General features: G+C 35.2%; 1 protein-coding gene across 7 annotated transcripts in view; it reads left to right on the top strand.

The window, feature by feature from the left end:
* PARG (poly(ADP-ribose) glycohydrolase) overlaps positions 1 to 13877 on the top strand; it is a 115839-nt gene that overhangs the window by 84655 nt on the left and 17307 nt on the right. For all 7 annotated transcript variants that reach the window (XM_072739337.1, XM_025989811.2, XM_025989822.2 and 4 more), the window contains exons 14-15: positions 2656 to 2734; positions 5277 to 5385. In XM_072739337.1, coding sequence (XP_072595438.1) covers positions 2656 to 2734; positions 5277 to 5385 — 188 coding nt within the window. The remainder of the gene's footprint in view (positions 1 to 2655; positions 2735 to 5276; positions 5386 to 13877) is intronic.

The following is a 13877-nucleotide window of genomic DNA, read 5'->3' as shown; positions in this document are numbered from 1 at the left end:
AGTGGTCCTTAATCAGATTGTGAAAGTTCCTTTTTTTATTCTCAGCTTTGCTGAGAGTATTAATCATGGTGGGTTGAATTTTATCTTTTCTGCAACTTTTATTATGATTACATGGGGTTCTTTAATCTGTTAGTGTGATGGATTTCACTACTTAATTTTTCAAATGTGAAATCAAAATAAAAGCATAATTACTGTCTTTCTGATGAATTGACCCTTTTATCATTTTGATTTTTTTAAAGATTTTATTTATTTATTCATGAGAGACACACAGAGAGAGAGAGAGAGAGAGAGAGAGAGAGAGGCAGAGACATAGGCAGAGGGAGAAGCAGGCCCCATGCAGGGAGCCCAATGCGGAACCCGATCTTGGGTCTCCAGAATCACACCCCAGGCCGAAGGCAGCGCTAAACCACTGGGCCACTGGGGCTGCGCCCCTTTTATCATTTTTTTTGTTTTGTTTTGTTTTGTTTTTGTTTTTCCCCCTTTTATCATTTTGAAGTGTTCCTCTTTATCTTTCATAATACTCCTCGACTTAAAGTCTATTTTATCCAGTATTAATATAACTATTTTTACTTTCTTATTAGTGTTTTCATGTTTGTTTCTTTTAATTTATAGGTTCCTCTCTCTTTTTCATTCCTTATAAGGTTTTTTGTAAGCAGCCCAGACTGTTGGTCCTGTAGAGTTTCCCATAGTGTGAATGTTGCTGATTATAACTTCATGTAGTATTTGACATGTTTGTTTGTTGTCCATCTGTGAATTAATAGTTAAAATGTAGAGGCCATTTGCAGTCTTGTTCATTATATTTAGTATCTTTGTGTATAATAGCTTCAAGTTGTTTAAGTAACATGTAAGAAGTTATTCTGACCCTAAAACCGAAATTAGTTTGCTTTTGGATGAAGAACTGACTGTTCATATTCAGCATGTCATGATTTGATTTTGTGTTCTTTTTATTTTTATTAGACTTTTTTTTTTTACTTTTTTTTTTTTTTAAGTTTAAGTAATCTTTACACCCAAGGTGGGGCTTGAACTTACAACCCTGAGATCAAGAATCATATGCTTCTCAGACTGAGCCCAGCCAGGTGCTCCTGTTTTCTGTTTCTCTAAATTTACATTTTTTTCTAAATACTGTATATATTCTAGTATCATTTTCCCCCAAAATATTAAGTCTTTGTCACAAATATCTTCAGTATTGGACCTTTACTGCATGAGTGGTCATTTTAATAGTGTTCCAGCTGTCTGAAAAAGTGAGTCTGCTTGTATTTTATTTACTGGCAGAATTAGAGCAATTGCAGTGAAAAAAAAAAAAGTCACTAATCTTTGTTGTCAATGTTATCATGTTTATTCTTTTTTTTAAATTTCTTTTTATATGTGAAAAGTATTATCTTGTTCAGGGTTTTCAGGTTTTCATTTTACTGTTTTGTTGATTCTTGAAAAGTTAAGTGATTATTGAGTTGACCATAGGAATTGGAATGATTTTATTTAGTTAAGTAGTGGAACACATCTGGTACCATCCCTCCTGGTATGGCCAGGTCTGATGAAGTAGAAATCTCTGGGGGCACCTGACAGGCTCAGTCTGAGGAGCATGTGATTCTTGATCCCCAGTTGTGAGTTCAAGCCCCACATTGGGTGTAGAAATCACTTAGATAAATAAAACCTTTTAAAAAGGTAGAAATCTTTGTTATGTGGTAAGCTTGGTACATGTTCTTATCAGATGTATTTTAATTATGATTTTTCCCCTTCCCCCCTTCTCATGTCACAATATTCTGGTTTTACAAAGCCCCTTGAAGTAACTTGCATGTTAATAGGCAAGTCCTAGATTTAATTTTAATGATACCTTTCTTAGCAGTAAATGTTTTTATGTTAAATTGCTTTCTCAACAATACAAACTAAATATTACCATCAGATTACTGATATTGAAGACATTGGACCTTTATAAAACAATCTGTGCACTATTCATGAAAGACATTAATATGACAGAGCATATTTCATTCTATTGAGACATTTATTCCCTTATTATGATAAATATTGCAGTGGCTTTTATAGGTGTCATCTTTTTCTTTATGGAAAATAAGTCATTAAGACCGGTGAGGTTTTTTTTCAACTGACATTTGCCGATAGGTATTTCCAGATAGATGTTTATTAACAAAGCCCCTTTAGGGAGCGCCTGGGTGGATCAGTTGGTTAAGCATCTCCCTCCCACTCAGGTCATGATCTGGGGGCCCAGGGATGGGCCACATAAGGCTCCCTGCTCAATGAGGAGTCTGCTTCTGCCCTTCCCACCTCTTGTGTGCACTCTGTTGCGCTCGCTTCCCCCCCCCCCCCGCTCCCGTTCTTCCACCTTCTCCCCCATCTCTCTCTCTCTCCCTCTTCAAATAGTAATATCTTTTTCTTTTTTCTTTTTTTTTTTTAGAAGACCCTTTAGGGGTGCCTGGATGGCTCAGTTGGTCATAGGAATTGTTGACCAAACGTCGGCCTTTGGCTCAGGTCATGATCCCAGAGTCCTGGGAGCCTGCTTTCCTTTCCTCCCCATTCATGCTCTCTCTTGCTACCTCTCTCTCTCTCTCAATTAAATAAAATCTTTTAAAAATACCCTAATTTAGAACATGCAGCTTTTAAGAGAAATCCCTCTGAAGAATAATGGCAGATTGTTTGTTTCAGGTACTGAACAGTACAGTGAATACACAGGGTATGCTGAAACGTATCGTTGGGCCCGAAGTCATGAAGATGGGAGTGAAAGGTGAGTTTGTTTCTGACTTGAGTATTGCATGACCAAAAGCTAAGGAATGTGGGACCTAGTACATTCTGTCTCCCATTTATTATTTCAGATCCTGCTGTTAATCATTCAGTATAACAGGTTCATTAGTATACTAGTATAGTATATATATTAGTATACTATAGGTAATACTAGTAATACCATCTCCATACACAAAAGGGAAGAACAGAAAAATAAAAGCCATAAGTCTAAGACAAGAAGAAGGGCAGAACTCTTGCTCTTTACCTGTCAGCAAATATAAACAGTCAGTGGAGGTTAACTTCCAAGGCCCAGCTTATTTAGATAGGTTCTTATTAGAGCTGAAAGCCTTTAGCCAGCTTATTTATCCTTAATTTTTCTGTGAGATTAAGTAGGTGGGGAAACATATTAGGACAGTTTGCCTAGTGCCATAGAATGATTAACAGCAGGATCTGCAATAAACTTTGCTGTTCCTGTCTCCCTATTTCTTTCTGAAAAATATTTTGATACTTTGACCTATTTGCTTCCTCATGAAATTGGTTTGCCAGGGATACACTTTTATAGAAATGATGCCTGAGTAACATTCCATTGTTTATCCATTCTTCTTCTTTATCCATTCATCAGTCATTGGACACTTGGGCTCTTTCCATAATTTGGCTGTTGTTGATAATGCTGCTATAAACATCAGGGTGCACTTATCCCTTTGAATCCGTATTTTTGTATCCTTTGGGTAAATACCTAGTAGTGCAATTGCTGAATCATAGGATGAAGAAAGAAGATGTGACATATAAAAAGAATGAAATCTTGACATTTGCAATGACATAGATAAAGCTAGAGAATATGATACTAAGTGAAATAAGTCAGCCAGAGAAAGACAGATACCATATGATTTCACTCATAGGTACAATTGAAGAAACAAAACAAATGAACATGAGGAGATGAGAAAGAGGCAAACCAGAAAACAGACTCTTTGGAGCACCTGGGTGGCTCAGTGGTTGAGTGTCTGCCTTTGGCTCAGGTTGTGATCCTGGGGTCCTAGGATCAAGTCCCACATTGGGCTCCTCACAGGGAGCCTGCTTCTCCCTCTGCATCTCTGCCTCCCTCTCTGTCTATCATGAAAAAAATAAATAAAAATCTTGGGAAAAAAAGAAAACACTCTTTTTTAAAAAAATTATTTATTTATTTATTTATGAGAGAGAGAGAAAACTCAAGTGCACAAGCAGTAGGAGGGGCAGGAGAGGGAGAAACAGACTCCCTGCTGAGCAGGGAGCCCAAATGGGGCTCAGTTGCAGGACCCTGAGATCAAGACCTGAGCAAAAGCAGATGCTTAACCAACTAAGCCACCCAGGCACCCTAGGAAACAGACTCTTAATTATGGAGAATAAACGGAGGGTTACTGGAGGGGAGAGAAGGGGGGATAGGTTAAACAAGTGTTGAGGATTAAGGAGTGCACTTGTGGTGATGAGCATAGGGTGTAGTATGTGAGTAATGAATCACTAAATTCTACATCTTAAACCTAATATTATACTATATTTAAGTAACTGGAATTTAAATTAAAAGTTGGAGAAAAAATACAAAAAGAAATGATCCCTGAAAAGACTTGCATGTGTGTGTGCATGCATTAATGAAAAAGAGCCATTGTTTTAGAATCAGCTATTGCCTATTTACCCATGCAAACTTATTTTTTGTGATATCTCAAGTCCAGCCCTGGTCTCTTTCCCTTTGTTTTGGTTAAAATATTTGGTTGCAACAATTACCTATGTGAATATTTAATTCTTGATAATTATTTACAGACTAGCATGAGGTTTCTGTTGCTATTCTTCAGTGTGCAAAGTTGTTTGGCATGTCAATTTATCGAATTTATCGAAGTCTATAAAGGGAATATTGGAATATTTGGAATTTCACATTTCCAAAACCATCTTACCCAGTCTTTCCCATTTCCACAGGCAATGTGTTACTGTCTGCTTTACTGTCTTAGTCTTTTTAAAAATAGTTTCACACTGTCAGCAATTGAGCACAGTAGGTAGAATGTTTTCTGAATCATGACACATTTTTTGTAACAGTTCTTGGGATTATGTTTTGGATGATAGATGGCAATATTATAAGCCCAGGACCCAAAGAGCAGGTCTTCAAAAGCAAGGGAGGAGTGAGCTCTTTTTGGTTTTTGTCAGGATACAAATACCATGTCTTTAGTATGAGAGGAGAACCAAGAAAGAACTAAGTTCCTTTTGTTTGCCCCCAAATCCTTTAATTTCTGAGACTCAATGTAAATGATGTACCTGTTTACAATATGTCATTTTTGTCATCACTTGATAATTATTCATTTTACTGTTTAATGTCTAGTAGTCCATAATATGTATGCCTTGAAATCTAAAAATAAAATGGTGTTTTCTGCTCTCTTATTTTGCCAAGACCTATAGCTACTGGTTTGTTGGTTTGTTTTTAATATTTTAACCCTGCCAAAGTCTCAGAAACCCCACCTCACAAGGATTCTAATTTGTGAGTGTCTTTCCCTAGTCATCATCCTACCCTTTCTGTCCTGCCCTAGGGATGCCTGGCAGCGGCGAGGCACTGAAATTGTCGCCATCGATGCCCTTCACTTCAGACGCTACCTCGATCAGTTTGTGCCTGAGAAAATCAGACGCGAGCTTAACAAGGCCAGTAACCTCATTTCTTACTTCATCTGGCAGCTGTCATCTATTTACTGCCATTTTATTAATGCTGAAATTAATGCTTTCTGGTAATTCTTGCAGTGTCAGTATGTCTGCCCACAGCTCTCCTGATTTAATGGGTCTGTCAGCTTGTACAAGATGTACTTTCCATTTCGTAATTGCTTGGTTACTGATGCCAGAGAGACTGTTGCTTGATATTAAGCTCCACATATGCATTTAGCTCATCAAGTACTTTTACTTACTTTGGAACATTATTGTAAAACCATATAGTAATGAATGAGCACTTAAATTTTTTTTCATACCTTTCAGTGTTGACTCTACAAGGTATGCTATCAGAGTTAATACAGATAAACAGTAAAAGTTAAGTTCTATTATAGGTAAGAATCATATGTAAATTATTTATCGATTAGGTAATTTGGCATATTTATGATGTATTCTATGATTTTCTGTGATGCTTAGTGCCGACTACTATAATCATTTTTCTGATTGTATCAGAAATATGAAAATGAACCTACCTATTCAGATTTTCACTGTTAATCATAATAAACTCTTATAATATAGTAGAATGCTGATTCTATTCTCTATACTTAGAGCTTTACCAAAACAGTTGATAATTTCTTTAGATCTTATTTTTATATCCATGAAAACTGACCCAATCCTGAAAACCATTGTTTAACTCACATGAGTCACATTTGATTGTGAGATTGTTTATTAAGATAATTACATGGCTACTCATGTACCAGTGCCTACGTAGACTTTTAATGACAGCAGACTAGGTGTACCGTTGCAAGGATGTCGGGAGTGTCCTTGGATTGGCACATCTGGTATTAAGTATATCATCCTCATAGCTTCCCCCTGGTCTCACCACAGAAATGGTCTCTCTTATGGTGCTCTGCAGATCTTAGCACAAACACCTTGCCTTTCACATAGTTAGTAAAATAAACAACCAAATAATCCAGAAAGCTTTTACTACTCTGACAACTTCGTATGTATTTTGAGTGTAATTGCATATATTATCTTATATTCTGATCTACTTGAGAATCTAATTGTTGAATGTGTTTTCTTATACAGATCTATTAGATTATTTTACTGATTTTAATATTTAGAGTTCTCAAAGAGATCTCTTAAAATTTTTGAAGAGTAAATGCACTATTTTCCAAAGTTGAACTTAGGTAACAGGTATCACTTATAAATTTTTTTTAAGCAATTCCTCAGAAAAGCTATGCAGAAAGACTGTTCTTTGGCAAATCAACAGGTATACCTGACGCTGAAAACCAGGGATTCTATAACAAAGAATATACTTTATTATACTAGGTACATTTTAAATTTAAGCCTTCCACTGTTCCAAACTCTTACCTTGAAGCAACTATTTCCAAGTACATGATGTTTTTATTATATAGCATATAAAATAGGATGAAATTTATTTTTAGATTTTCATTAGATGTTCCTTCTTTATTAAACACACACTACATGAATTTGTCACATGCTCATGGTCATTGATACTAGAACACATTTATGTAAGCAGTAGGTATTTGGAGAGAAATATATGAAACAAGTGTGTTTAATCATAATCATACATTAACACAAATTTAAAGGTTCTTGTTCTTATGGATAAAATTTATATTCCCATAAATACTTTTCTATAGGAGCTAGATCGTTCAGTTTTGGAAATTATCAGCAAATGTGATATTTTTGGATGTTAACCCTGGGCATAAATAAATCTTTTCTTTTTTAAACTGTCCATGGCCTATTGATGTTCTCTATATTTACTGATAGAGCACTAACAGTTTACCTATCCTCAAAGACACCAGAAATTTTAAAGTTGTGAAACCTTGGTGTATGTGAATAGGTTAAGTTAGTTGTAAGTATTAGAAAACATTTATTTGTAGAATGTAATCCTTAGGAAACAAACTTATGCAAAAAGAGTGAGTCTTTAAATAACCTGGCAACAGACAAAGTTTTGTTTTATTCAAGTCAGTCAGTGCCAACCACTCTATCTTGGTTATGAAAACTTCTCAAAAATATTTGTTAAGTGCATTGGTAATTAATTAAACTTCTTAGATATTACTAACAGTTTTTTTGAGATAAACTTTTTAGATATAAATACATTATCTTAAATCACTTAAAATGTTACAAATTTATAGATATTTCCCAAATACTCTTTATGTGCTAAAGTCACATAAATCCAGTGTTGATTCAAATATGGAATAGATGAAACCATATGAAGCAGATAGGTTGATAGTTCTGTACTTCTCTGTTTCAATCTGCCATTATTTGTGTTAATATGCAATTAAATCTAATTTATAGTTCATAAAAGATTCTTTTCTGTCAAATGCAGGTAGAAGTTTTCTTAAGTTATATAGGTAACAATAGTAAAAATAATAGTGAACGTTAAATGATTGCTTATGATACTCTAGGGACTCAGCACTTTAAATGCAATGTCTGATTTAATCAGAACCACCCAGGGAGACGTAAATAGTCTTGTCTTCAATTTAGAGATCATAAACCAAGCCTCAAGAAGTTGGATAACTTGCCCCACATCACACAGATGGGCAGTGATGAAGTCAGGACTTGAATCCAGGTTCCCATGACTTCAAATCACTTTTTAAAAATGTAATTCTGAGCAGCCCAAGTGGCTCAGCGGTTTAGAGCCGCCTTCAGCCCAGGGCGTGATCCTGGAGACCCGGGATCGAGTCCGGCTCCCTGCATGGAGCCTGCTTCTCTCTCTGCCTGTGTCTCTGCCTCTCTCTCTCTCTCTCTCTCTCTGTGTGTGTGTGTGTGTGTGTATGTGTGTGTCTGTCTCTCATGAATAAATAAATAAAATCTAATAAATAAATAAAATCTAAAAATAAATAAAATAAAAATGTAACTCCTCCCACATAGAGATTACTATTACTAGATCTGTCTTTCCAGACTTCTTACCTAGTTCAGTCTTATATCATGAAGAACGATCCCTGCGTTTTGTTAACCATCGCCTATGAGCATATATGTTTTGGTTACCTCTTCTTTTTAAATCATAATCCTAAACTGTGAGCAAGTTTCCATTTGATTGCCCTTCTCAATATCCTTTTGTGTTTGATATACTTTTTTAAGAAATTTGAGGGTTTTCCTCCCCAGCACACTTATTAAATTCCCGTAAGACAAGGAAATACCACAGATGTAGAGTAGCCCATCAAATGCATGGGCCAACAGTGAGGAAGCACCTAGTTCAGGGTTTGGCACCATGCAAAGGCACTTGATGAATGTATGTTCTTTCATTCACTGCTGTATTCCAAAATATTTGCTTTTTTAGCTGAGGATTAGTTTTCTAATTCTTTCCTTGAAAAAGAAGAAAGCAATAAATGATTTTGTTAAATGTTGACAATTTAGAGAACTAATCCAGATAACTTTGTCCTTCTAAATAAAAGCATTGCATCATTTATTGGTTATATTTACCTATTAAAATAGTCATGAACTTTAGTACAGCAATGGAGGGTTTTACATAAACTGACAGCACAAGTTGAAGAGAATTTAAATTAAATATTTTATATCTCACTGTGTTTTGTAAACTTAGGTTTAAAGCAGAAGTCTATATTAAAACACTTTAGAGATGACTTATGCAATTCTACTTCTCTCTGTACCAGAGAGAAAGTGGACAGGAATAGAAAAACTCCTCTATTGCTAGGGAATAATAGAGCATAAGACATGTTTTCACCATCAGAATTCAATGTGGATCTCTGAACTCTAGGGGCTTGTTTGCTACTTTTAGGTATTAGTCATCAGATTATAATTGAAAGCACAATCCCACAAAGTGCTTTATTCCCTCTGGAAACAGTTTACTCCATCCAGGCTCCACTTGTCCTATTGGACCCACATTGTGACCTGCAGAGTTGGTTTTTAAAAGGAAGACTGTCTCCTTTTATCTAACTGGTACTGTGAAGCAATGTTTAATCCTGTGAGAGATAAGCTGGATGACATTCTAGAGAAGAATTATCTTTGTAGTTGCAAAGATTTATGACTCTGGCTTACAAAAGTGGCAAATAGCTCAGCAAGGGAAAAAAGAAATCATCTATGAAAAGTTGTATTTAACCATGTTAGATGCATTCAAGTAAGATTAGGTAATGAAAATATTTCATAGAGGCTTCTGGATAAGAAATTGAATAAAGCAAACTGACCACCCCAATAGGAAATCACAACCATTTACCCTTTTTAAATTGATTTGTTTATTGATTTTTTTAATATTACTCATCAACAGATTTGGAAAGAGATTGTTATTAAGCCAGAGCATGAATAACAAAACCATTCAAAACTAGCTGCTGGTATTTCTAAGGAGTTCAACATCTAGGGTAGCTGAGATAGCTCAGTTAGTTGAAAAAGTGTCAGAATGAAGGTGAAGTTCAACATCTAATCATTTAAAATACTTTTTTTTTTAAGATTTTATTTATTTATTCATGAGAGACACAGAGAGAGGCAGAGACACAGGCAGAGGGCGAAGCAGGCTCCCTGCAAGGAGCCTGATGGGGGACTCGACCCCAGGTCCCCAGGATCACATCCTGAGCCGCAAGTGGCACTAAACCGCTGCGCCACCGGGGCTGCCCTATAATACTTTCTTAAAGTACAGTTGACTCTCGAACAACTTGGAGATTAGAGATACCAACCCTCTACATGGTCAAAAATCTACATATAACTTTTGAACTCCCCCAAACTTAATTATTAGAAACCTACTATTGAATGGAAGCCTTACTAACAACATAAACAGTTGATTAGCATGTGGTTTGTATATGTACTATATACTGTATTCTTAAAGTAAGCTAAAGTAAATGTTACTAAAAATATCATTGGGAAGAGAAAAATACATTTATAGTACTATACTATAATCCAAAAAAATCTGCGTGTAAGTGGACTACACACTTCAAACTCATCTCTTTCAAGGGTCACTTTACTTTTCAGGAATATTAGACTAAAATGTGTCATTTTTAGTGAATTTTTACTTTGGTCTCTTTATTTTTGTTTTAATTTATTTTTCTTTTATTTAAATTCAATTTGCCAACAATAGTGTAACACCCAGTGCTCATCTCATCAAGCGTCAAGTCTCTTAATAACAATAGAGATACCTAACCTAATCTTTGTTTCACATACAAGGAAACTAAGGTCTTCATAATTCTTTCATTTTACATAACATTTTAAACAAAAGCAAAATAAGTTTACTAATGTTACAATTATTTTAAAGAGAAAAAAGTCATTCATGATCTTACCTTTCAAATAATTGTTTTCATTTTTATAGGTCTTTCCACATGAATAGTGTCATAAAAATGTGTTCAGAAGTTACCTATAACTTTGTATTTTACCTATTTAACAATATATTATAAATATTTTTCACACATTCTAATATTTTCATAACAATATGTTTAATGTCCATAAAACTGGTTGAAATGCATACTATGAGTAAAGTACTATTTTTGAACAATTAGGTGATCCTAAGTTTCTCATTATACATAATGAGTAATAAACTTCTTTGTTATTTAACCAAATAATAAAAGAGATTTACAAAATTGTTATTACTTTATCTAAGGATAATATATATTTTTTAATATAGGCTCCATGCCCAATACAGGGCTTGAACTCACAACCCTGAGATCAAGAGTCATATCTTTACCAACTGAACCTCCTGGCACCCTCCCTAAGGATATTTTAAGACTCTTGATTAATATTATTTTATTGTCTTCCAAAAGATTTTTTTTTAATTAATTTATTTTAGAGAGAGCACAGGGGGAAGGGACAGAGGGAGAGGGAGAAAAATCCTCAAGCCGACTCCGCACTGAGTATGGAGCCTGACTTGGGGCTCAATCCCAGGACCCTGAGCTCATGACCTGAACTGAAATCAAGAGCCAGCCAGTCAACTGACTGAGCCACCCAGGTGCCCCTCTTCCAAAAGATTCTTAAGGATCTTTTTATATTATGTTTGTTTTTAAGAAATCGCAGTATTTTAAGATCTCAGAAAATCAGTATTGGTACCAGCTGTGTATTAATTTAAGTTAAACAAGTGCAGATTTGAAAAGATTGTCTTCAAATAAGCAACCCTTTAGGAACAATAATTGTTAATTTATTAATCTAGCAAACAATATAATGTGTTTACATTATACTGAAAGACAGTTTAGTTAAATCTACTTGGGCCTGCTAAACTTGAAGTCTGAGTTCTATTCAGTGTGTGTGTTCATGCATGCCTGTGCCTGGGTGTTTGTGACCAACTATTCTTGTGAGTACCATCTATTTCCTGGGTCTAGTTCTGAGCCTATAGGTTTTTACAACTGTTTTCCTATTTTTCACTTTCTTTGCTTCTAGCCTACATTTCTGTCTTTATCTCATCACTTCCCAGTTGGGCTCTAGTTTTTAACTGTAGATACCAGTGTTTTCTCCCTGTCTCTTGCTTTTCAAAGCTCCCCTTTGTGTGACTTTCAGGACTCCAAAATTACTTTTATCTTCCTCTCTTCTTCTCTTCCCATCAGAATTCATTCTGAGATAATGAGTGTTCATTGGTATCCTCTACTTATTGTCCTGAGGTATGAATGTGTCCTCTTTTTCTCTTTAAAGTTGTTTATTAGTAAAAATAAATAGCTCTGTCACTGTTGAATGTTAGGTCAGGATGTGACTATAGAGTTCAAACTGACTTTCTTTTTATTCTTACTGCTCTGATTAATCTCCTCAAGTGCCCTAGCTGTGGGTATGAAATATATTTGTTGCCAGCAGGAAGCTCTTGAGAACTCCTAGTACCTTTCCCTATGAAGTAAGAACTTGGCAGCTCCTTTGAGGTCTCTATCCTTATCTGATCTTTATTTGTTATTAAAGGGTCTCATTACATTGTAAAAGGAAGTGATTCCCTGATTAGTGACCCTGCTCTGGTCTAACATTTAAGGGATCTCTCTCTCCTTACTGCAGAAGGGAAAAGCATAAGTTGTCCCTCTAAAGGGAACTCAGAGCACCTTGCTGCCTCTCTCTTATTTCTGACCTTAAAAATGCTTTGTTTAAACAGAATAAAAGAATTTTGTATTTAATCATTATAAAGTTATTCTTTATACCTAATTACTTTGTAATTGTTTTATATAATTTAATTTCTGATTAACTTTTTAAAGTTTGATTTGTTTTGATCAAAATATTAAATGCAGATTAATGTCAGTTTTATAGTTTGTTTTTGTTATGGCCATTTTTCAGGGTAGTTGTGGAGTTTTTTTGTTTTGTTTTTTCATACAATTGATTAGCACTTTACCTTAGATTTTGTCCTAATAATAGGACAAATAATAGGTTCAAATTCTCTATTGTTAGGCTCTAGTTTCACCAAGCTATGTTTGCTCATTAAAGATGAGTCTCCCCAAAGACTGGTGTAGGAAGAGGCTAAAGACATTCTGACAGGATAAAAGAGAGGTGGCACCAATAGGAACCTAAGAAATCATCTTCTTCATCTAGGCTTGTTAAGGAGAATTTGACAGGAAACCAAGTGGCAGTTATGTCTATTCTGACAGTTTGTTGACCCCTTGTTGCCATAAAACAGAGACTCTATTTTTTTTTTTAAGATTTTATTTATTTATTCATAAGATACACAGAGAAAGGCAGAGAGAGAAGCAGGCTCCATGCAAGAGAGCCCAATATGGGACTTGATACCGGGACTCCAGGATCACACCCTGGGCCAAAGGCAGGTGTTAAACTGCTGAGCCACCCAGGGATCCCCAGACTCTATATCTTTTAAGAACCTACTTAAAAAAAAAAAAAATTGAGCTCTGATATTTTTGATCTGAAAAAGATTTTCAGAAGCTCCATGTATCTGATTATACAGGTAATTTGTGAGTTCTAGTGTAAGCTCTATACCACAGCATTGAATAATGCTCTGGTACCAACTTATAATTAGTATCTGTCAGGATTTACAGTTTAGGAGGGGGTGGAAGAAATAGCCTTGTTAATCTATCCAGACAGTGTGTAAGATAAATTTTTATACCTTTGTGGAAACTTCAGAGAACAATTTACTATATTTCTATGTGTGGGTTTCATAGAAACATCTTTCTTTATCCTTGGTTTTTCTCTGGGAACGTTTGTCACACATCATTCTTTTTATTTTATTTACTATTATACATAAGCTATATTTTAGGCTTTGTTTGGTACTTGAGAGAACCCAGGGGAGATTCGATTTGCTATTATAATTAAACCTCTTAATATAGTCTGATAGTTCCAGAAAACTAAGAACCCTAAGGAGGCAGAAAGACCAACTGGGCTGACAGCAAAGAATAGGAAACAAAAACTCTGGGACCTTAAATGGCAGTCTTCTCATATACCAAATTAGCCATTCCTCTAATTAATACTTAGCCAGCATCCTTAAGATATATTGTACTTTTTTCGGGTGACCAGCAAATTTTAAAATATTCTGGCGTAAACAGAGCTGTGAAACCAGAGAATTTTAGAGCTGGAGGGGATCTTAAAGGTTACTTGATAACCAGGTGTAGGAATCCCTT

The sequence above is a fragment of the Vulpes vulpes genome, chromosome 15 (genome assembly GCF_048418805.1).
Source record: "Vulpes vulpes isolate BD-2025 chromosome 15, VulVul3, whole genome shotgun sequence".
Taxonomy (NCBI): domain Eukaryota; kingdom Metazoa; phylum Chordata; class Mammalia; order Carnivora; family Canidae; genus Vulpes; species Vulpes vulpes.
This window is presented reverse-complemented; position numbering and strand designations above follow the sequence as displayed.